This window comes from Elephas maximus, chromosome 10 (assembly GCF_024166365.1).
Source record: "Elephas maximus indicus isolate mEleMax1 chromosome 10, mEleMax1 primary haplotype, whole genome shotgun sequence".
NCBI lineage: Eukaryota > Metazoa > Chordata > Mammalia > Proboscidea > Elephantidae > Elephas > Elephas maximus.
Window position 1 is genome coordinate 72,979,643 of NC_064828.1, and position 22,322 is coordinate 73,001,964.

Below are 22,322 nucleotides of genomic sequence, written 5' to 3' on the forward strand. Positions count from 1 at the left end.
AACTGAAAACACATTTTCAGAAAAACCCAACACAGGCTCACACCAAATGACCAAATAAGAATTGGAGGGAACACCGTGCATCCTGCTCCACTTTGCAATTTTTTAGTTTGTGGGGCCCCATTTTAGTGGGACTTGGAGCTTGGGGGAACTGGAAAAGGGGACATCTTCAAGTCACCTGGCCCTGCCTCGTAGGAGGAACCCCAGGTGCATCCCGGAACTCAGGTAAATTGCAACATCTTTTTTTTTTTTTTTTCCTTCCTGCTTGGGTGCCAGTGCAGTTGGATTGATCCTAATAAAAGCAAAAATCTCTACCCCAACACAAGTTTCTAAGAAATTTCTGTAGATGGGTGTTCCTCCCTCCCCCAGGACCCTTCCCTAAGTCATCCATGTTGAGCATCCCTGTTGAGTTTATATTAAAAGAAAATCCAAAAGCTTTCAATTTTTCCCCATTCCAATTCTAACTAAATTCAGAAGCAGGTTTTTTTTATTTATTAATTTTTGTTTGTTTTTTAACTTTCTTCTTGATAGTTGAACAAAAGCAGAAAAGTTAGCATACTGGTGTTTTTGTTTGGATAATGTTTGTTACTTATTAAACATTATAATACAAAATATTAGCTGTATTTTTATTTGCTATTTTGTTCTACTTTTCCTTTCTCTGTGTATTCTTCCCCTCTCTAGGGGAAAAAAAATAGAGGGAAAAAGGAAATGCATACAGATTTGCTTCTAAGATACATTAATGGAAAAGTTAACCAGACAGCTTGGGAACCTTATATCAGACTGATTTTTAAAAATACAAATATGGTAAGGGGCCTGTACTATCATTCCCTGTTTTTTAATGAGAAATCAGAAGACATACTCTATATAAAGTAATCCTCCTGGCCTTCTTTATAAAGATTTTGTCTGTTTACTTTGAAAATAGCCAGTAGTTCCAGATTCCCAGAACTGATTTTCTTAGATTAGCTATCTCTACTCAGAGGTAGAGCCCTGAGCAATATTATTCTTCAATTAAAATCAAGAACTTGAATTTAGGAGGAAGTGTGTTATGTTTATATAGCATCGGCAACACATAGAAAATATTCACCACATATATCTGAAGATAGGAAACCCTGGTGGCTTAGTGGTTAAGTGCTAGGGCTGCTAACCAAAGGGTCTGCAGTTCAAATCCACCAGGCGCTCCTTGGACACTCTATGGGGCAGTGCTACTCTGTCCTATAGGGTCACTATGAGTCGTAACCCACTCGATGGCACTGAGGCTTCAATTGTTTAAATATTCTTTTCACATCATAGATAGTAAGGTGGGTTTGAACTGCTGACTTGGGTTAGCAGCTGAGCTGCTTTAACCAGTGCACCACCAGGGCTCTTTGTTAACCTATCCAGTTTAATTTTTAAAGGCTTGGAAACCACTCTTGTATTTCCCACATTGTAAATAAATAGTTAATACTGTCTTCCTTGTAACTACCTCCTTGACTTAGAAGTAATTTTGCCTTTTCCAAAGTATTGCAGACTATCCACTTTGTCCTCAAAATGTGCATTTTTCTTAACACTGTAAGGTTCTCCTCCCTGTCACCAACCACAGCAGTCACCACCACTACCAATTGCAAAAAAAAAAAAAAGCTGCAAAAGTGAACTGGAAAGTTATTGCACATAGATGCTTACAGTTTAAATATAATATTTGAGTGAAGGCCAAGTAAAGATATCTCAACTTTGGTTTGGTTTGTTGTCTTTGTTTTTGTTTGCTTGTTTGTTTGTTTTTACAGTCCCCTTCCTTTTCCTGGTACTTAGACCATTTAGATAACTGGCAACTCAAATTAGAACCGAAGTGTTGCGAAGCAGCTAAGTCATGCTGCAGTGGCAAAAAAAAAAAAAAAAAGTGAATGTTGAGTTTGCAAAATACTTAATATAAGGAAAAAGAACACTTAGAAAATCAAATTTGCAGGCTGCTGGAACCTGTAGGTTTTCTATCAGGGATGCTGACTCACCAGCTCTATTTAAAACATGCTTTAAAAAAAATTTTTTTTTAAGAATCTTAATGATTTGTGTTAGCAAAAATACATAGTCTTTTTTTTTTCCTTTAAGACTCCAAGGTCCTAAAACACTACCAAGCCTCTCCCTCTCCCCTCCCAAAACACATTTCTATTATAAATAAACTATGGCATTTTAAAACCTATAATTAATTTTAAATCCCAAATTAAAATTACATAGCAAATTAAAATAAATTTGCTTTGTGTTAATCCGTGAGTTTTTCTACTTGGATCTGCATATGTTAGTCCCATAAAAGAGTTATCGTCTAAGTTCAGGAAGATGAGAAGAACAGGGAACCACATGGAGGGAGATGATATACATTTCATGCCTCTTTATTATACTAAGTAAAGGGCCAGAATCTATCTTCCTTTCTATTTGTATTTTTTAATGACAACCACTGAAGAAGAAAAAGCAGTCAATGTCACCTAATAGTATTTTAATTACAGTTGGGTATCCACTTCAGGTACCCTTATTGTTAGGTGCTTTTGAGTCACTTCCGACTTAAAGCAACCCTATAGGGCAGAGTAGAGCTGCTCCATAGGGTTTCCAAGGGGCAGCTGGTGGATTTGAACTGACGACGTTTTGGTTAGCAAGGGAGCTTTTAACCACTACACCACCAGGGCTCCTCAGGTACCCTTACCCAGTGCCCTCCAGTCTTAGGTATGGGTTAAATCTGAAGTTAGCCTTTTCCTCTCTTTAAAAGATAAGATTGTTGGGGCTTTGGTTTTTAGGTTTGTTTTGTTTTTTCAGTTTCGTTTTATTTGTTTTTCTTTTTGCATTTCCCTATTTGATCACAGAAAAGTGTCATTTTTTTTTTAACTTCATGGTAAAGTAAAATCTTTAGTGAACACTTTTACTAAAAGAGAGGATTCCCAGGTAGCAAAATAGTAGAGCGGAGCAAACCTGAAGGTGGTCATGTTCTCCCTGCAGAGAACTGGGGTCTCAGCTGTCCATTAACAAGTTAAAGGACAGAAACTGGACCTCGGATTTGGGAAGAGGCAGGCTTCCATGCGCCTCTAGCAGCCTCTTTCCCTTTGTTTTCGAATGCTACTGCAGTATTGTTTCTCACTGTCTGAAAGGACCGCAGCGTCGAAAACACTGATTGTCATCCTCAGTAGGAGAACAGGTTTCCAATTCCATCAGCTGGAACGAAGTTGTTTGTGTGTGCTCGGTTTAAAACTCTAGAGAAAACACTATCTTTCCAGGGCAGAGCTCTTTCTGGGTAGAAAAATCGCTCCCAATTTTGACTCTCTTCTTCCCCAGCTGGCTCACCCCTCTCTTATCTCTAACCTATCCCCCTTTAGAGAATTTGTCTGTGGAGTTATTGCGGGTAGGGGGAGGAGTCACTATGACCTTGAAGGGGCTCAGAAATCTCCACCTGGATAAAGGCTCTGAGCAGCCAAGTGCATCCTGGCCACGAGGCTGAGCCTTCGGGTGCCCCCGGCGCGAGTCGTTCCTCGAGGACAAGGTAGTCACAGACACTGGTTCTGCAGGCTTTGGACGGTGGCGGTGGTGGTCTTGAGTTTTTAGAGTCTTTACTCCTGAAGAAGCTCGGGAAAAGGACAGGGAGCTTGGAAGGAACACGTGAGCCACCAGGGACTTCCCTCACTTTAACCCTGACCCACAGCCCCAGTCAACTCCACCCTCCAAAGCCAGGCCAAATGTGCGACAGCCAGGCCCGAAGAAGTCTTCCCGCCGGGGCCCCGGGTCCTAAGTGGGGAAGAGGCCACTGCTCGCCCCACGGCCGCGGGCGTGGAAGGAAACGCCCGACCTGGCCCAGGCAAGGAACTAACGTTTCTGCCCTCCCTGCCGGAGGCTCTGGAAGCCGGGGAGCCGCTTTCCTGGGCCCTGGCGGCTCTAACGGCAAGCCCGGGCAGGGGAGCGCGGGTGCAGAGCCGGGCTCTCAGAGCCAAGGCCTAGGCCCCCGGAAGCAAAGAAGATGGGCTGTGCCTGAAGCTGGAAAGGCAGAGAGGACCCAGCCGCGGGGCCTAGGCCGCCTCCCAACCAGGACCCGAGGCCTGAGCCGGCTGCCCCGGGCCCTGAGTGCTGCGCCTAAGAACCGGGACGCCCTCCACCTGCGTCCAGGAAGACTCTCCCCGGCAGCCCAGGTCCAGCTCCAATCCCGAGGCCGGCGGCCGGCGCCGCTCACGTGCCTCGCCGCTCCCTGCCTCGAAGAAGGCTACCCGGGCTTGAGCCTTGGACGTAGCCCCGGGGTGCCCAAGACAACTGCAGCTGCAACGCCCGCGAATCGCAGGCCTCGGCCGCGTCCCTTGCCCCGGCCCTTCCAGGCACCCTGGCAGGCGCTGCTCTCTAGAGCTCCCCGGGCCCGGCAGCCAGGCCTCGCACGCAGAACTGCGCTTTGGTCCGGGCCCCGAGATGCACGCGATTCTCCGTGAGGTGGTGAAGAGAAGACCCGAGGTCAGTGGCGCCCGGCCTCCCAGCGCCTCGGCAGAGCTGAGGGGCCAGGACTAGGTCTGCGAGTGGCAGGAGAAGCGCCCCAGGTCTCTGCAGCCGGAGGAGAGAGGAACGGCAGCTTCTGAATCCCCAAGCTGGAGTCTTGCCCTTCAGGCTTTGCCAAAGACCTCTAGACCCGGGAGGCGGGAGGAGTGAAGCCCACTCCAGCAGCAGCCGCCCGCGCAGCAGCTGCAGCGGCCGGAGGAAGGGTCGCTCCGCGCGGGTTCGGTGCCAGACGCCCGGCTGGCCCTGAGTGCAGGGGAGAGCGGCGTGATAACGGCCGTGCTCGGCAACCCAGAACTAGTCGTAAGCAACAACGCCACCGCCTCTGCCTGAGATCTTCCACTCCATCTCGGGGCCCCAACGCCGCCGTCTCTTTCTCGGATCTTCCACTCTAGCTCGAGGTCAAAACCAAGCTGTCCTTACTTGAGAATAGGTCCAGGCCTGGCGGTGCCCAGCCCCGGCGGTGCCTTGCGCCCTGCTCGCAGCTGAAGGGGCTCTTGAGGCCCACGAGTCCCCACCTGCTAAGCGAAAAACTCTGGAGAATCGCCGGCCAAGCCCCTTGGCCCCAAGCATTTAGGAAGCTTCATTCTCAGCCAAGAGGTCAAGACGAGCAGACACTGGAGACCCAAGCAACAGTGTGCTTAGTTTAAAACGTCTAAAAATAAATAAAAATCGCCCAAGTATTTCTTTTTCTTTTCACTTCTCAAAATGCAGTAAGGTTTCGTCCTAAAAAAAACTATAATAAGCCGTTGTTCATTACTTTGGGCTATCCTTAGGACAGGTAGAGGAGAAATGAAAAGTGCCTTTTGAGTCAGTTAAACTGTGACGCCGAGAAGGTAAATTGGAGGTCCCTTAACAGCTGGTCCTCAAAGATTTCCTCAAGGAAAAAAAAAATGCGGTTAGTTCCCTCTAATGATTGCTCGAAAAAGATTGCCAAGAACACCCAAAACAATCTCCAGCTTTCTCACTTCCTCCTTCTTGTCTCTCGTTTAGCCAGGCTGAGCCGAGGATCGCGGAGGAAGGCATATAGCCAGGCTGAGCCGAGGATGGCGGAGGAAGGCATATTGTGCAATTTCTTGTGAAACACATCTGGAATATGTGCGTTCTGGATCGGGTGCCAGGGATTTTACAAAGAGTTTATGGCTGTGACAGAAAATTGTCCTTTTAACGAGTTTACAAGCAATAATCACGGGGGCTTTTACAGGACTGGCCCGCTCTGCTCCTCGCCAGATTCGCAGACATTTCCAAGATTCACCAATCGAGGGAGGAGGAAGTGGGCCAGGGCACCCTGGGAAACAAAATTCACCAGTCTAAAATTATAGCATGCAAGCTGGAAGAGTGGGGGGCAGTCACCGGGGTAGGAAGAGAGGGCATGTAAGAAATTAAAGTAATTGGCCCTTCCTTATTTTCCAGGGAGATTTCCGCGGCATCCTTTGAAGCCTGTCAGGGTCAATGAAAGCTATCTTAGAGCGGGGTGTTTGTTTTGGGGAGTGAATGTGAAGAATGTGTGGAGATCCCCTGTGAGAGCCCCTCCTGCAGAGGGTGGCATTTCTCCGTGGCCCAAGACGTAGAGAATAAACACCCTAGTGGCTTAAATAAACACCGACTTAATGATCCAAAACACTAACAAGGGAGATTGGGACCCTGGGCTCCCTACCCAAATGATGGTCTCTGAGCGGCTGTGTGCACATCTGTCCATCACTGAGGGGAAAAAAGGACTTTATAAGTAAAAGTGACTACAGTTAAGTACAGTGACTGATGCCTTTTCTCCCTTGAATTCAAAGCCATTTGACAGTTTCTTTTTAAAACTGCTCATAATAAGGCCTTAATTCCCCCCACAAACACCTAGCCCAGTACAGAAAAGATGGGAAAGAGTAAGAAAGAAATGAATATATTAATGGTGACACTTACGGATGAGAAAAAAATCAAAATTACAAAACTGTCATGTCAGAAAATAAATAGACTCTCCCTGGGGAACAATATTTTTACAAAGCACAAGCAAGCCAATCCTGTTATCCTGAGGAGAATTTTAATAAATAATGCCATTTGTTTGACTAGTTTTAAAAGCTGAATACAGAAGATACATCTATGGAACCTACATGATTACTGGAGTTTTTCTGGACACTATCCGGCAGCAGGGCAAAAGAGCTCCTGTCCTGTTGGTCTGCTTTTTATTATTTGTACAAATTAATCCACAATGTTGCTATCCTTGTTCTGAGTTCCTTTTTTTTCCCTTAAGTTGATAAATTATTTTACTTTCACAGTCTTGTCATAAACTTGTTAACACAAAAGAGCTGAGTTAACATATGAATGCTGTGGAGAAGAGCTAGTGGTAAACAATACTGCATATCTAAATATAAAAAAAATAAATAAATACTTCAAAGCTAAATTCACTCTTTTTCTGTCATATATTAACCAAGTCACTATTCTTGGTTCAGGTGATGGCCTTCAAAGTACCCTGCAATTCATAACCACCATTAAGTAAGAAAGAAACTACTACTTAAAAAAAAAAAAAAATAGGGCCCAGTGACAGCAACCCACAACTCACCTTTCAGAGACAGAATCGTACTCCCGGTGTTCTACTAAGTTTTAATTTAGGCTGGTTTAGGTACAATAGAAAAGAAACCTGAAAACACATGCTGTTTTGGTAACAAATACTAGGTTGCCAAAATTTGTTGGCATATTTTTGCAAGCTAGAAACTAGGAACAGGAAAAACCCTTAACAGAAGGAGGTAACCTACAGATATGAAAGATTTCAGAGCATGAGAAGTAATGGCATTCAGGAAAGTGTTTTTTCACATTGATGCATATTAAAAGTCCACCATTAAAAAAAAAAAAACCCAAGAAAACAAACAACCAAAAAAATCCACTAAATCTGACAAAAATAGTTGTGTTACTAATGGTCACTTCTATTCCTAACTGCCTCACATAGAGAGCATTAAGACATTTAGGCACTTGGTTTTTTTTTTTTTTTCCCCCCTAATACTGTACTTTCATTTTAACCTACATAAAATTGTTTAACACTAAATATGAAAAATGTAAACTTAATTTTTCCCCATCCAAAAGAGTTATAAGATCATGGTTTTCCTATTCACCTTAAGGAAGCAACCAGCTCCTCCCAGGCTGGAGGCTCTTATTTTCACTATTTTGATTTCTCTCTCTCTTTGAAATTTCCTTTTCCTCTTCCCAAAACATTTCTCCACAAATAAATTAAAAAGAATTGAAATTCAGTTGATTTGTAATTCCCATTCATTAAAAAAAAAGGAAAGTTACCAAAGCAGGCACATTGGTTGCCCAGAATGAGGACGGGGTGACTGGGTGCTTTTGTTTGTTTGGGTTTTTTTCTCCCACCCTCCCCCCAATCTTTGCACTGGGAGAGGAAATGCAAAAGTGGAAAAAAGTCAGAGAGAAGAGGGTGAGGGTGATTAAGCTTGAGATTGCTGTTGGTTTTGATTTTTAAAAAGGTGTTTGTGAAAGTCCATCATTCCTTTATGCGCAAAGAACCCCAGAAACAAGCTGCAAAAATGTTCCTGATTTCTATTTACAAGTGTCCCTAGTTGCTGCAGTTGGTTGCTGCTCCAGCCATCCCTTGGAGGCCCCAGTCCCTCCCCACTTAGGATCCCAAGTCCACCAGACTGGAGGTGAGTGGGCCAAGCAGGGAGTCCTGGAGCTGGTGCTGGTGGGCCTGCAAGCTGTGACCAGGCTGCGAGGCCGTTAAGCCAGGGAGAGAATAGTTTGAGCTCCTAGCGTGGCCCATATTGCCCTGCAGCAGAAGGACCGAGTTCTGGTCTGGACTTTGGGGAGGTGAGAATTCCTCTTCTGAGCTGGACATGAGCGGCTTGCCCCCTTCCAGAGGGGAGAGTTGATTCTGCTTGTTGGAGGAGGAGTTGTTGTTTTCAGTGTTCTCCCTAGGAAATAGAGGACAACACCATATGGTTAAAAAAAAAAAAAAAAAAGGTGAAGAAAAGAATGAGATGGAGGGAGGGAGGGGAGCTGGAAGGAGGAAAGGGCCATTGTGCAATCTGTCACCGACCCAAATGGAGGAGCTGTGCCCTCCCGCCCATCCCCAAGGGTCATGAGGGAGGTGAGGAGGCAGAGGAGACTGGAGAAATGGCCAGCTATGGAGAGCGCCTGCCCTTCCAGATTTCAGAAACCCAGCTCAGCAGTGCTTATGTGAAACAAACAAAAATTATTTTTTTAATTTCATTGAAGCAGTCATTGAACATACCTACCAAGTAGCATCATGTTGAGAAATAACTAAGCTCAAAAATCTTCCCAACAAATGATTGTTGGTGATGAAGAAAATGATCAGGGAACAAACGAAGGGCCCAGTGCACAAATGTTTGGGGTGAGTCAAATCAATTGCCCTGTTCCCAACTGAGGAAACAACTAAAGTCGAGCTTCCCTGCCCCTGCCCGGAGGTTGTGGTTTCAGAGATCCAGGACGGGTCATGGGAAGTGGTGCCCAGAGCGGCCCAGTGACCTGAGTAAACACAGGGAGCAAAGCCAGTCTCTCTGATTTCATCAGAGACTGGGCCCTCGGGCCTGGCTTATAGGACTGCCGTTTTGTAACTAAAGTCTAACTGGAACTGTACTGTCCGTCTCCCTGTGTTAATCACTCAATTCTAGCCCCCTACGGCCCTCTCTCAAAACTCTCCACCGACATCCACACCTGCGCACCTCTTTCTTTGCAGGGGAAACTTCGAGGCTCCAAACAGCCTCCGAACCCGTGCGGGACGCCAGGGCTTCTGTCCGGACACTCGGTTCTGGTTACCTTCAGGCTTTGGCTGCCTTTGCTGCTTCCGCCTTCACAGTGCTCGTCGGTTCCCTACCCCCAGCGCCCGCCTGTCTCCCCCTTTCTCACTCCCTTTTCCTTACAGTCTCTCTCCCAGTGAGCCTGTTTCAGCTGAATTTATCCAGACTCTGCTTTTCCACCCAGAGGGGAACACGGGGGCGCGACCCTCTGGCCCAAGGCTCAGAAACGAACAAAGGAAACCCAGCCGTCTCCGGCGCTCGGGTTTCTTCAAAACTCGGGTTCCGGGAACGCGCTCCCGACGCCGCCCTCAAGCTATTCCGAATCTCAGTCGGAAACTCTACTGCGAACCATAGAAACGGGCCAGGTGGCAGGGGCGTGTTAGCACGGGAGAGGAAGAGGTAAAGACAGGTTTAAAAAACATTGCCTTCTGAGCTCCCCGGAGAGAGAAGTCTGCTAGGGGAGACCCCTTCCTCTCCAGGGGCCGCGGCGTGGACAGCCAGAACAACCGACTACTTGACCGGCCGCGGCGCCCTAGCACGCGAGAGGCAGCTCAGCGAGGAGCCATCCTTCCTGGGCTTGGGGAGCCGGGGAGTAGATGCAGCACCAACTCCTCCCCAAAGCTCTCTTTTCTGTGTATTTCTTTTCAAATCCTCAGACCAGCTAGTGCGCAACGAAGCAGACAACCTCCTGCTCAAATTGACCAGGATCGTCTTTGGTAGGCGATCTCAGGGGCGGGGGCTGAGGACAGAGCAGGCGTCTTTGGCCAGCTCCACCCCTTAGCAATAGTGGAGGTGCGTGACCCTTAGCCCCCACCGAACCCCTTTCCTTGCAATACCAATCAACACTTCCCTTCTCATTGATTTAGAAACTCTCCAATTCCCTTCTCAACCCAGCCAGCCGAGGAGACAGGAAAAACAAATCTAGAGCCAATATTTCCCGACGCTCACACACCAAGAAACCCACGCACAGGCGCTCAAACCAAACGAGTCCCCATCTTTGGTAGGCGGTCTCAGAGTCCGTGAACTTTTCCTGCAGCGCCGCGGAGGCCTGAGCTCGGCCTCGCCGACCGCCTTCGGCTCGTGAGTAAGGAGCCCGGGCGGGTGCCTGCCGGAGCAGGAAGGGGTAGAGGGGACAGGAAGGCTTCCCGGGGTGGCCCGAGCCGTAGGAAGCACGCCGCATACCTTTCCTTGGCCTCGGCGGCCCGGTCTCTTTGCCTCCGGTTCTTAAACCAGTTGCTGACCTGGGTGGTGGTGAGGCCGGTGGCCTCGGCCAGCTCCCGCTTCTCACGCGGCGAGGGGTAGGGGTTGTGAGCATACCACTCCCGCAGCACGCCCCGCGACTTCTCCTTGAAGCAGTAGCTCGTCTCCTCGCCGTCCCAGATGGTGCGCGGCAGCGGGAATTTTCGGCGCACCCGATACTTGCCCACAGCACCCAGAGGCCGGCCGCGTAGCTTCTCGGCCTCCACGTAGTGCGCCTTCAGCCACAGCTGCTGCAGCTTGGGATGATTGTGAGGCGAAAACTGGTGGCTCTCCAGGATCTTGTAGAGCTCACGGAAGTTGCCGCGGTGGAAGGCGACCACAGCCTTGGCCTTAAGCACGCTTTCGTTCTTGTGCAGGTGGTCGCAGGCGGGCAGCGACCACAGGAACCTGCCCAGGCGTTCCAGGTTCCCGCCTTGCTGTAGCACCTCGCACACGCACGCCACTTGCTCCTGAGTAAAGCCGAACGAAGGTAGCATCGACATGGTTGGGGTCTGTCGAGGCGCACGGTCTGGGCGCACGCTGCGGGGAGCAGAGCCGGAAAAGCAGGGGGCGGCAGCGGCGGCTGGGAGGGGGGCGGCTCCTAACCCCCTCCCTGGGCTCGGCGGCGGCGAAGAAACGAGCGGAGTTTGCAGTTGGCGGTGGGCGGGCAAGAAGGAGAGGTGGGCTCGCTGCGCACGGAGCCGCCGGCACACTTTCCAGCCTTTCGGCCTCGCTGGCTCCGGCCTCTTGCCGGGTGGATGCTGCTCGTTGCCGGGGGACTTGGTTTCTGTTCTAGCCGCAGCGGCCTTAAAGCGCGCAGCGTCCCTGGCAAGCTGATTGGCTGCGGGCGGCGCCTATCCGGAGCTGGCCAGCCCGCGCGTCGCCTGGCTGGGCCTCGAGGCCGCACCGCCCAGCGCCGGGTGGGCGAGGCTGCAAAGCTGGGTTGGGGGGGGGGGAGTGTGGATCGTGGGAGAAGGACCCAGAGAGATGGGAAGAGAGGTGGGGGGAGAGAGCGCGCTGCTGGGGATGAGGGTGGGTGAGCGCGTCAGGACCCTGCAACTTGAGCCCCCTGTCCAGTGTCACCTAAGGGGAGCCGCTCACATCTCTGCACAAATCAATGACTCCAGACTTTCTAATTCCCCTCCTTTCCGTACCCCTGTCCCTTGCAGACTTGCCCTTTCCCGGTGAGCTCATATTTAATTACCTTAATGTTGGAATGAATAAATAATGGATTGATGAATAGCTTATGGAATGCAATAAATAATACAAGAGCAGGCCAGGGCTCCGGGCTGCAGTCGCCAAAAGAGCGGCTCCTCTCCGGGCTCGCTTCAGCTGCGGGAGCCAAAACTAATTTCCTCCTCTCCCGCCGCCTTGGCCTCACTGCCCTCCAAAGAGCTCAGGTACTCCCAGCTGGACAGAGCTTCCCTGGTTCTGTAAGGGTTGCGACAACTCGGGACCAAGACAAGAGTCGTTTAGAGCAGAGTTGCTGAGTAGATAGGCTTCGAAGGTTCATTTGTGATTTGGTATCTTAACCTTCTATGGTTTAAGCCCATAGGTTTCTAGACTCAGTTCCACCTCTGCGCAGTTACATTTTCTAATGCCACCTCTCCCACTGAGGAATGCTGAGAAGCTTTACTAGCTATTAGCAAAAATTCTTTGGGAACTTCGTAGGAAAGGCGCTGGGTGGGGTGTAAATTAAATAAAACTGTGCTCAGCTCCAATAACCGTCCTGTTGTAACATAATCCTTGCCCTGCTCTGAGAGGGACACTGCCCTCAATGCGAGGACGACAGTGGCTCCAAGAAGATTAAATAAAGAGGGGTATGTGTGTGTGTGTGTGTGTGTGTGTGTAGATTGCAAATACTGGCCTATTTTACTGTCAGGGAATGAGAGATGTTCTGCAATTTAAGTCCCATCATCTGCTATTTTGTGTATGTGTGGGGAATGCTCAGTAAAACTACACAAACAAATGAAGCTGTAATTATCTTAAGCCTCATTTGCACACCTTGTTCCAAAGCAATTATTAAAAAGATTTTGAAAACAATTAGCCTCTCTAAACAAAGATAATCTATTGTCAGTAGCCGAGACTGGCAGGAGATAAGAACAATGCCTGGAGATACGGGGAGCCGAATGGTGGAAGGAGAGTGACTTTATGACTATACTTATCTCTGATTAGATAAGTTCAAAACAGAATTTTAAAGTACACTTCAAAAATGCTTTTGATTTAAATGTTCCTCTTAGCAAGTGCAAAGAACAAACTCTAGGCTCTTTAAACTCACTTGTCTTTTTAAAACATGTTTTGATTCCATCAGCCAAGATCCCAGCACAACAGAACATTTGCATATTGAGATGTAAGTGGGAGAAAAGGAAGCACTTGTGTGGGTTTCTCCTTGTATTATTTATATGGTTCCAAAATAATGTACCCCATCCAGTGCACCCTGCAACCTGCATTTTAAACTCATGGAGAGTTCCCACCTCTGGGCTGCCTCTTGGGAGATTCCAAGTAGATCCAATGCTGTTTATAGGCTAACCTCTCTCACAATGCCTTTTGCATCCTTGAAACTCTGTGTATCCCTTGCAATTAGACCTCGGAAGCAGATGCTGATATTTCAGTAAATTTAGCCTTTTTTTTTTTTTATTGGATGCATATTATTTTAAAGAGCCCCTGCTACATGGTGTGCCTAATGACTTACTTTCTAAACTGGAAGCCTGGCACGGCTGTGCCCAAGCCCATGTGTCTGGTAATTTTCCCTAGCTGACTTATTTTTGTGCTTATGATGTTTCAGATGAAGTCTTTAGAAGCTGCAGTGTCCTGCCAGCAGGAATGTCTCTGCTTGGAACAGATCCTTATTGACAAGGCAGCTGTGTGAGGACCGGAACGGAGGCTTAAACTCGGCTCTAAAAATCAGTTAATACCCTAAAGTCTGGAGCAAGTGCGCAGAATTACAGTGCAGGGAGATGGGAGGCAAGACTGTAACTACAACCACCTCTCTTAAAAGACAAACGATACATTGAGTATGGAGTGTGCTTTGTAATTAACAAATTCGTATAAGGAAATGAGGCATAACTTGGACAAATACGGGCAGGTATAAATTTTCAGGGGATGACAGAAAGCAGAGAGATGGCAATTAGACACCAATACGACCACCTTTCCCACCCCCACCCACCCCCTTGGCTTCCTCCAGACCTCTCTCCCCACTTCTTTTCATCTCTCTTCAAAGACCTAGAACGTACTAGACGTTGGCAACAATTGGGAAGACGACTGTGTGGATTCCGGGCACCAGGGTTGATAAGTGGTGCTCTGCCCTCTGAGGCCCTGCCGGGCCCGCCAGCCAGCATTTCTCCTCTCGTTTAACCCAAAAGATTGGGTAACGAGAAAGGAAAAGTGCTCTGCGCTTTATACCAAGGAGTCTACCTGCTATTTCGATCCCTGGGTTAGAGGAACCAATTGTTATAAATGTTAATTATTGGCTCAGATATATAAGGTTTCCCAAAATGGAACCTTTCACCGGAAACCACTAAAAGAGGTAAAATGACATGAATTTACAAACCACATAAACCAAATGATCCATTTTAAATCGCGCACAAAAAGGTTGGAGTTGTTCTGGTAACAAAACCTTTGCTGTCAATGCGAAAAACAGAGATGCGTCGGAGATTTAAAGCGAACAAGCCACTCTCGTCCGCCGGCTGCTGCCCTCGGCGCATCCTGGCTCTAGGGGTACTGTGGCTGGTGACCAGCTCCCGCCGCCGGCTTTCGGCTCCTCTGTTCAGGGAGCCGCCCAGATGCAAACAAGCGGTCAATGGGAAAGTCAACGAGAAAGCACGATTGGCAGAAGCGCGAGCAATTGCTAACGCTTCTCCGCTGGGTTGACGTAGGGCCTTGGTTCAAAACGTCTAGCTGGGACCCATTTGATTCCCTCCCGACTTGGAGCAAGATACTTTGCAGCGAGAGCCTACTTTCTTGGAGTTCCTTTGCCATCAAGAACGACAGCGGGGATCCTACTCTGCCTGCAGATTATTTGGAAGGGAAAGGCGTCGGGAGGAGTTTCAACAAATTATAGGGTCGTTGCTCGGGGGAAGTGCTAGGACTCCCCAAAACCGGGCCGAAGAGAAGGCATTCTTTTTTTCCCCCTCTGCTTAGTTGGAAACTCTGGAGGCCCAAGACCCTTGGGATCCCGAGTTTCGACGGCCGGGCAACGGCGGAGTAGCCGCCCACCTGTCTCCTGGGGTATACAGCTCCCTGCGAGGTCTGAATAGGCCAAGGGCCCGGGCAGGGCGATTTGCGGACTCAGAGAAAAGAAACCCAAAACCAGTCCATTAGTAAATGAGTTTTGTGTTGTGAAGGTTCTTTCCCATCCACTTGCTGTTCTGAAAAATAGATCACGTTTCCTTATCTTTAGTGAGAATCTGCAACGTGACACCGGATCCGCGCGGCCCCCGCCTCCCTCTCCCCTCCTTCCCTGCCTCAGTGCCTGGCGGAGGGGAGCCGCACTGCCTCCTCGGCTTATTTCTGAACAATGAGGATTTGTCTGTTCCTCTAATATATTTATGTATGGAGAGGGAGTTTTCTCCTGGAAGCGGGAAGCGCGCAAGCCGAGCCTCCTGCTTCCTTGGTGCGAAAACCAGGCGCTGGCTCAGGGCACCGCGGGACCGCCATCCCCACCCTCCGCCCACACCTGGATAAACAGAGGGCAGCGCGAAGGGCCCGCAGCTAAAGTCCCTGGGGCCCCGCGTGGCTCCCGAAAATACCTTCTCCCCAGTGTTTCAGAGGGCAGGGAAAGGGGACTGAGAGACTCTGAGGAGAGACGGACTGAACTGAGAGACACCGCCGAGAGGGAGTTCAGACTGGGAGTAGCGTTAGGGTGTGTGTGTTTGGAGGGGTGGTCTTCCCTTTCCCTCTCAGTGTATCCACACGTCTGGTCTCTCCCTGACCGTCTCTCTCTCTCTCTCTCTGTGTATCTTTCTATTTCATTTTCTCTCTAAATCTGAAAAAGAATCCCATTCCGTGTGAATCTTTCTGTGTCCTCATCTCTCTCCATCTCTCTATCCACCAACACCCCACCCCGCCTCCTGCAGTTCCCCTCCGCTCCCCACAGCTCTCGGCGCCTGTATAGTTTTGCCTTTTTGCCTTAGTCCAGGCGCTGTGAGAGTTCGCGGACAGATGGTGCTGATGTTGCGCACCGAGGCCGCGCGGAGTTAGTAGACTCTGAAGTCCAGGCAGGGGAGCCGGGCCCAGTCGGTGGGGACTCGCCGAGCTGAGTGGAGGCGCCGGCAAGGGGTGGGGGCGCCCGCAGGGAGGGCAGGAGAAGGTGGGTAGGTCACCTGGAAAAGAAAGGCCGAGTTTAGCTGTGTTCTGAGAAGGTTCTTAGCCAAGCACTCGCCAACCACCAGGTTAGTGTCAAGAGACCCCACTCGACATCAAATGCCAAGTACCTTTCTGGAAAGTGGAGGTGAGGTGATTACAAGAATCAGTTCTTAAGACTTTAAGACACTCTTGCCCCCCCTCACTCCTTTTTTATGTCTCCTGCAGGCAAGTTTACAAAAGGAAACTCTCCAAAGAGTCCTTATCTTCCATTGGATTTTCAATCAACTTTTTTTCTCCCCCTAAACTAATGTACATCCTGAATACTGCATCTGTCTAAGCTAAGAAGAATTTCCTTTTGGGAGGTGAAAGCCTGCAGCTCCTCCTGTTCAGAGGAAAGTGCTAGTGATGGTAATGCAGGGTGACACTAAATAAACAGTTAGGGTGGACTGGAAAGATGGAGTTAATTATCCAGTGAGCTGCATTTCAACCCAGACCATCAGGGGCTGATTTGTTTTGGCTCATAGTCCGAGGAAGGAGACGAACCATTCTCTTCTTCACATCTCTCTGGGATCCTGATCATTCATGTCTCAAAGCAAAATAAAAAACTACTACCCCGGTATCACTGCTTCAATTAAAATCTGGTTTATCACTCCTTTGCAGACGCTGCAAAAATGTCCACACCATTGACCAGTAGCCCCGGAATGAGCGCCTGAAGTGACTAAAAAATGCACTCCCCCCCCCCACGAGAGAAAAATCCTGATGGTCTGTGTCCAAAATATGTTTTTAGAGGCCCAGTGGTAAAGAGAACGACCATTAAGCACCCCGCCTCATCTCCTCACTTGGATTCTTTATGTTTATAAAAATGTTGGTCTGCTTTTCACGATATTTTTTTCCTCCTCCCTCAAAAAAAAAATCAGGCTTCATGAAATTTTAGAGGCAATTAGATTTATTGTTTTCGTGATTCACTGACTATCCGGTTTCTTTCAGGTAAGCCTGCACTTATACAGAAATCCTAGTAACTTAAAACTTCTCCCTCCCCACTCTACTCTTCCCTCCCCACCCCACCCCACCCCCCACATTCTGATATTAATAATCCCCGGCTGCCCCTCTTTCCGGGTCATTACGGTACTGCTGGTCTCTAATCAATCCTAATGCGATGGCAATTGGAGTCCCTGATGACTGCGGCTCGGGTTTCTTGTAATGGCTCTACCACATTTTCCTGGACCTCCTTCTTTAACCTGAGATGCCAGGGGGACGAGTCCCTTCTCGGCTGCTGATTACTTCAAGATGTGGGGGCTGGTTTGAGCAGAAGGAAAAAAGAGACTCGCGCACAGCGTGGCTGCCACTGAGGGCTGGGCCACTGGGGTGTGCAGGCGTCTCCACTCGGGAATCCAGAACCAGAACGCCTCTCGCTACTCTTTCTTTTCCTTTTTCCCCATTTTCCAGACCCAAACTCACCCTGGCGGACCGAGAAGAAGCCTCTTAGAGCAGATTCTCTCCCCCCATCCCCCTCTCCGTTCTCGCAGGTCCACACCCTGCTGCGTCTGCCTCTGCTCTCAGGCTAGGCCTGTCCTGCTCAGGAATGAACATTTCTCCCCATTCCTCGGAACCGGCTCCTCTTTCCTCCGAGTTGTTTTCTCCCTGGGCCTCTACTCTCTCCAATTTTAATGTAGTTTTCCTAAAGAGGGAGTGCATTCTCTTCCCTCCTACTGACCCTTGACCTGTCTTCTCTTCCTCACCCCACCCATGCCTGATCCAACATGCTCCTAATCCAAAGCCGAGATCCAGAAGCTTGGCCTGAGTGCAGAAGCTGGCCCGGTCATGACGGGGTTTGACCCTTTTCACCCTGTCCCCGTCGCGCTATAATGGCTTTGACCTCTGAGGGTCCATCCATTCGGAATCCTTAACTTCTACGGACAAAAGTCCAAAACTTCTTTCTCGCTGGTGGCACCCAGAGAGAAGACCCAAGGGTGGGAGCTTGTCCCAGACCTCCCTTTTCCTGGCTGAAAACTCTTCGCCTCCTCTAACCCCGGCCCAGTCCCGGCAGCGAGGCAATCAGCACAGCACGTTCGGGGCATTTGTATTCTTCCATTTCTCAACCTAATGCCATTTAGCGTAACCTGAGCCTAGGATAATTGCCACGTCTCTGCCGCGATACTTTTTAAAACGAGATAATGCATCCGAATTGCGGAAGAAAGTGTTGCGGACAAATTGGGCGCTGAGCTCCCGAGATGGATCGCTTTGTTCGGGGCGGCCAGTGGTTTGTGACTCAATTAGTGCATTTCTGGGAGCCGCCCGCGCTCTGCTGCGAGGTCAGCTGGACGCGAACTCCCCCTGTGGTTCCGGGTGATGGGAGCACTCCAGACCCATACATGTGTTGGTGCATATCCATGCGGTGGGAATTGTTTTTGCATTCCAACACTAGCACACTGTTTGGGTTCTAGAGGATCCAGATTTTCGTGGGCAGAAGTTTGCCCACGTCTGAGCCTTGGGTCCTTAGGGAAATACTGGTGGAGGGTGCTGGGAAAGTGCGCCCTCTTTACTGCGTGCCCCAGCCCCTCCACCGGTCTCGTCCACCCGCCTAGGCTGGGACTTTGCAACAAGGTTTCTAACGCAGCTAAGCCTGGAACACTCCTCCTTGGAAGCCAGCAAGGTGAGGCTTCCAGGCAGTGGACCGACAGCTTTTAAGACTTGTAATAAGGCCGTAATGTCTTCGCTCCTGCTACCCAAGTTCAGCAGCCACCTTTGCCCATCATCCCGCATGCAGGCCTCCGCCCAGGTTTAGTTGGCCCAGCCAGGAGTCACCGATCGGCGGCTGCGCTAGATGCGTGCGCGCGGCCAAGTCGCGGCGCTTAGGCGCCGGGGAGGGGTCGCCGCGCCGTGCGCTCGTGGCCCCGCCCGCTGGCCGGCAGCAGCAAGCCACCAGTCTCGGGGAGCTGGGCCTCGCCCTCGTCCCGCCGCCTGCGCCAGGAACCCCCTCCCGGTGACCGCCTGGGAGCTCCCGGGCGCGGAGTCTGCGCCGGGGACGGCTCCGCCCAGTCGTGCGGCCAGAGGTCGCGTGCTTCTGCTGGGCGGGCGGCAGGGCGGTCGGGGTGTGAGCAGGCCTCAGTCCCTGCCGTTCTCGCGGGTCTTTCCCCGGGGCGGTCAGTGGGCCCAGAGGCGGGGAGACGCAGGGAAGGGCGGCGGGGGGCCGGGAAAGGTCGCGGCGAGGAGGAAGCGCGCGAAGGTCAGCGGAGCAGGGAGCAGGCGCAGGCTGGCGGCGGGCACGGCGGAGGAGAGAGAGGGCGCTGTCTTCCTGGCAAAGGAGCTCTGGCCTGGCCATTAGGGACCGAAACAAACAAACAAAAATCTACCTGGCAGAGCCCCCGGGGTGAGGGGCGCACAGCGGGGAGAGACGGGCGGCGCAGTGGATTCTTGGCCCGCATCCCGGGGACCGCTCGGCTCGCCTCGGCCTCGCCAGCTCCGCGAAGCCCAGAGCGGGACTCGCGGGAGGGACGCCTGCTTTGATCCTTTTAGCTCTCCCTGCGGTCGCATTCCTTCAGGCCTATCCCTCCCTCGCCTTCTTCCTCCAAAAAACTGGAGGTGTTCGGGGTAAGGACAGCGACGCTTGACTGGGAGCGGGCGAGTGAGGTGCCCGGCTTTGCCCGAGATAAGCGGGGGAGCCCTGGTTCTCTTTGCCCAAGCGGAGCCCACTTTTTTTGTTTCCGTGGGCCCTGCTGCAGAAAACCGCGACGCCTTCACAACGAAGAGCCACAGCAAGTGGCCCCGCCTGGTGTGGCCGCTCGTTGCCCAGGAACAAGGAAGAGATGGAAGACCCTCTTATTTACAGTCATCCTTTGGTTTTTTTTTTTGGCTGGGGCGCACATGCTGAGATCAGGAAGATCCCAAAGGCTGCTACCGTCAACCATTCCCCACCCAAACCCACAAAATTAAAAAGCGAACTTGTATTCATTCGGGAGAAACTGCAATCTCTCTATCCCGAGTACACATTTCTCCATCTTTTGCAAAGGATAATGTGTTCTTGTCTTTCTAAGCTCCTAACAAACTAGGCAAAGCAAGACAAAAGGATCCCAAACGCACTCATCTCTGTCTTCAAAGGTCCCTGCAGATTATTAATGAATGCAGTTAAAGGCCCTCCCAGTTTGTACATACATACTAGCACAGATCATCTGCTTACACACCAGTCACAAGAGCGTCTCACCCCCCAAATCTCCATTTGAATTTCCTGGAAAGTCTTCACTCTTCCGTAGCCCCTGCAGCAGAATCCAGGTGGCCCTGTAGTTCCGCCTTTAGCAGGAGGGCTGCAGTCTGATTGCCTCTTCACGTTGAGAAACGCTTCCCGTGTGGGAACGTCTGTTTTTGTTCATCCGATTTTCTAATTTCTTTGATCAGCCTAAATATTTTCTTGGCAAACGGAAATTGACCATGCCATGAATATGATAACAGCCTCCCTGGAAAAAAGCTATTTTGTTTCCAAAGAGCAGGGGTGGGGGGGGAAGGCTGGCTGGTAGGAATACCTGTAACATGTATCTTTTTGCAGTCTTTGAAGGAGTTTTGTGAAAGTTGCCTTTCCCTCCTAATACAGTTGCTTCCAAATCTCTTCTCCCCTCAGATGAACACACACCTCGTCCCCTGCCAGTCTCTGATACTCTTTATTAAAAAAAAATAGAACTTCAATGGGTGCCTTTGGAGAATTTCCCTTTAAAACAGATGAAAGCCAAGGTTAATACAATCTTCTGTTAATCCCTTTGCCTTTTGAGTCAAAATAAATATTTTCTTCTGCATGTGACTGTACATCCTGCCATTTGGCTGTGGCTATAAGCAAATCAACCGGTAATGAAAGCGTTTTGAGGTTGTGTATTAAATACAATTCTGTTGAAATCAAGGGAGGAGCCTGCCTTCACAGGCAAGAGTGAGTGGATTTCTAAAAAAGCTGCAAGAAAAGGACCTTTCACCTCTCATTAGTGATGCCATCAGTGCTCTGGCAGAGCGGAGCTGAGGTCATGTTACATATGGCACACAGTCTGCTCAGCACTTGAAACTTCAGCTTTGAAATTTTAGAGAGGGGAAAGGTCATCTTTAATAAGCTAAAGTCTGGGGCTCCCATTGCCCTCATTGCAAGCTGGGTGGGTGTCCATATGCTCCTGCACAAGTTTTTTTTTTTTTTTAATTTGCAACTATAAGTTGATTTTTGTTTCACATTTTCATTTAAGCTGTACCTTTTTTCAGCTATTAATACTCCAAAAGGCCTTTCATTTTTATAGCAGCTCTGTCGTTTTTCCTTTTCCCTTCACGCAATCATGAAACCGTCTGTTCTGAGTGATAGCTTTTTAGTACTCAACTTCCCAGGAGAAATGAAGTGTATCTGTCCATCTGCATACATGGATCCAGACATGTGGGCTATAGGGTTACCCTTCTGAGTGGGTAATTTAGACTTCACTCTTGTACACTACATAATTTGCTGAACCTTCAAAACATTCAAACTTCCATATTATGTAAAAGCTCTAGTTTCTGGAACTTCCTGGGTACTACTAAAATTTTTCATGCCAGTTACTGAAATTTCACATTTTATTTTTACCATCTGGGAGAAACTCTCAAATCAGAATATATTGATTCTTGTATAAGGCTTAAAGTTAAGGCTAACTGACAGATGCTATAATGGTAGATGTAGCCCTGAAAAAGTGTACTAATATCTCACTTCCTTGTTCAGAAAACATTAGGAACATTTGTGAATGTTTAATCCTCAAATTTGTTCAAGAAGTGAAGTCAATCAAACTAAAGCAATTGAACTATTCCCAGATTCCTTTGCAGCCCCTGTAGGGAAGGATATAAATATGTTTCTTTCATGTAACTCTGTAAGGAACTTCTCAGTAGTGATATGTCATTTATTCGGTTTCAGAAATTTTTTCCCCCTATGGACCTACTGTTCAAGAGGAGCAGCCTCAGCACACTGTTACATGAATTCCTCACTTATTTTTCCTTGTATCTGTCAACCCATTTTACCTGATTAGCTGTGTGTCCCAGATTCTGGTTGTTTCTTAGTTTCCCCTTCTTCTACATGCTATATATTATAAAACATAATTTTAAAGTAAACTCTCTGCAAATTATATTTTATAATTTTAAATTAAGTTTATAAAATAAACTTTAAAAAATAAGGCAATTGTATATGGTAGCCAACTTTAAGTAAGTACACTCAGTGATATTTTAAAATTCCTTCTCCAGCTCTGCAAATTGATAACATCGGAGAAATCTTCAAATATCCTCTTAAGCCTACTAGGGATTCCTCATTACCAAACAGATTAAAGATTGGAATATGCAGATAGGTGTTGGCTTTGCTTTGTTTCTAGTTAGATTCTCAAAAATCTTTAATTTTGGATGAACAAAAATTTTAAAAGGTCTGTGCTTAATAGCAACTGAAACTACAGACTAGCAGAATGATTTCACAACCAAGAATGACATCAGGTAAATAATTTATTTCTAATCACTTTCCTACATTAGGGTTTACTGCTAATGAGTTAGTGTACTTTGTGATTCTTTAGCTAACCC

At 48.8% G+C, this 22,322-nt stretch overlaps 1 protein-coding gene across 1 annotated transcript; it reads right to left on the bottom strand.

Annotated features, from left to right (window-relative positions):
• Positions 1-6,499: 6,499 nt before the first annotated feature.
• Positions 6,500-11,248, bottom strand: SIX1 (SIX homeobox 1). The gene is made up of 2 exons (XM_049899325.1): positions 10,416-11,248; positions 6,500-8,387 (listed from the first exon to the last, which is right to left on the bottom strand). Exons 1-2 carry the CDS (start codon positions 10,973-10,975, stop codon positions 8,093-8,095), a joined length of 855 nt encoding a protein of 284 aa, XP_049755282.1. The 5' UTR covers positions 10,976-11,248; the 3' UTR covers positions 6,500-8,092.
• Positions 11,249-22,322: the final 11,074 nt, after the last annotated feature.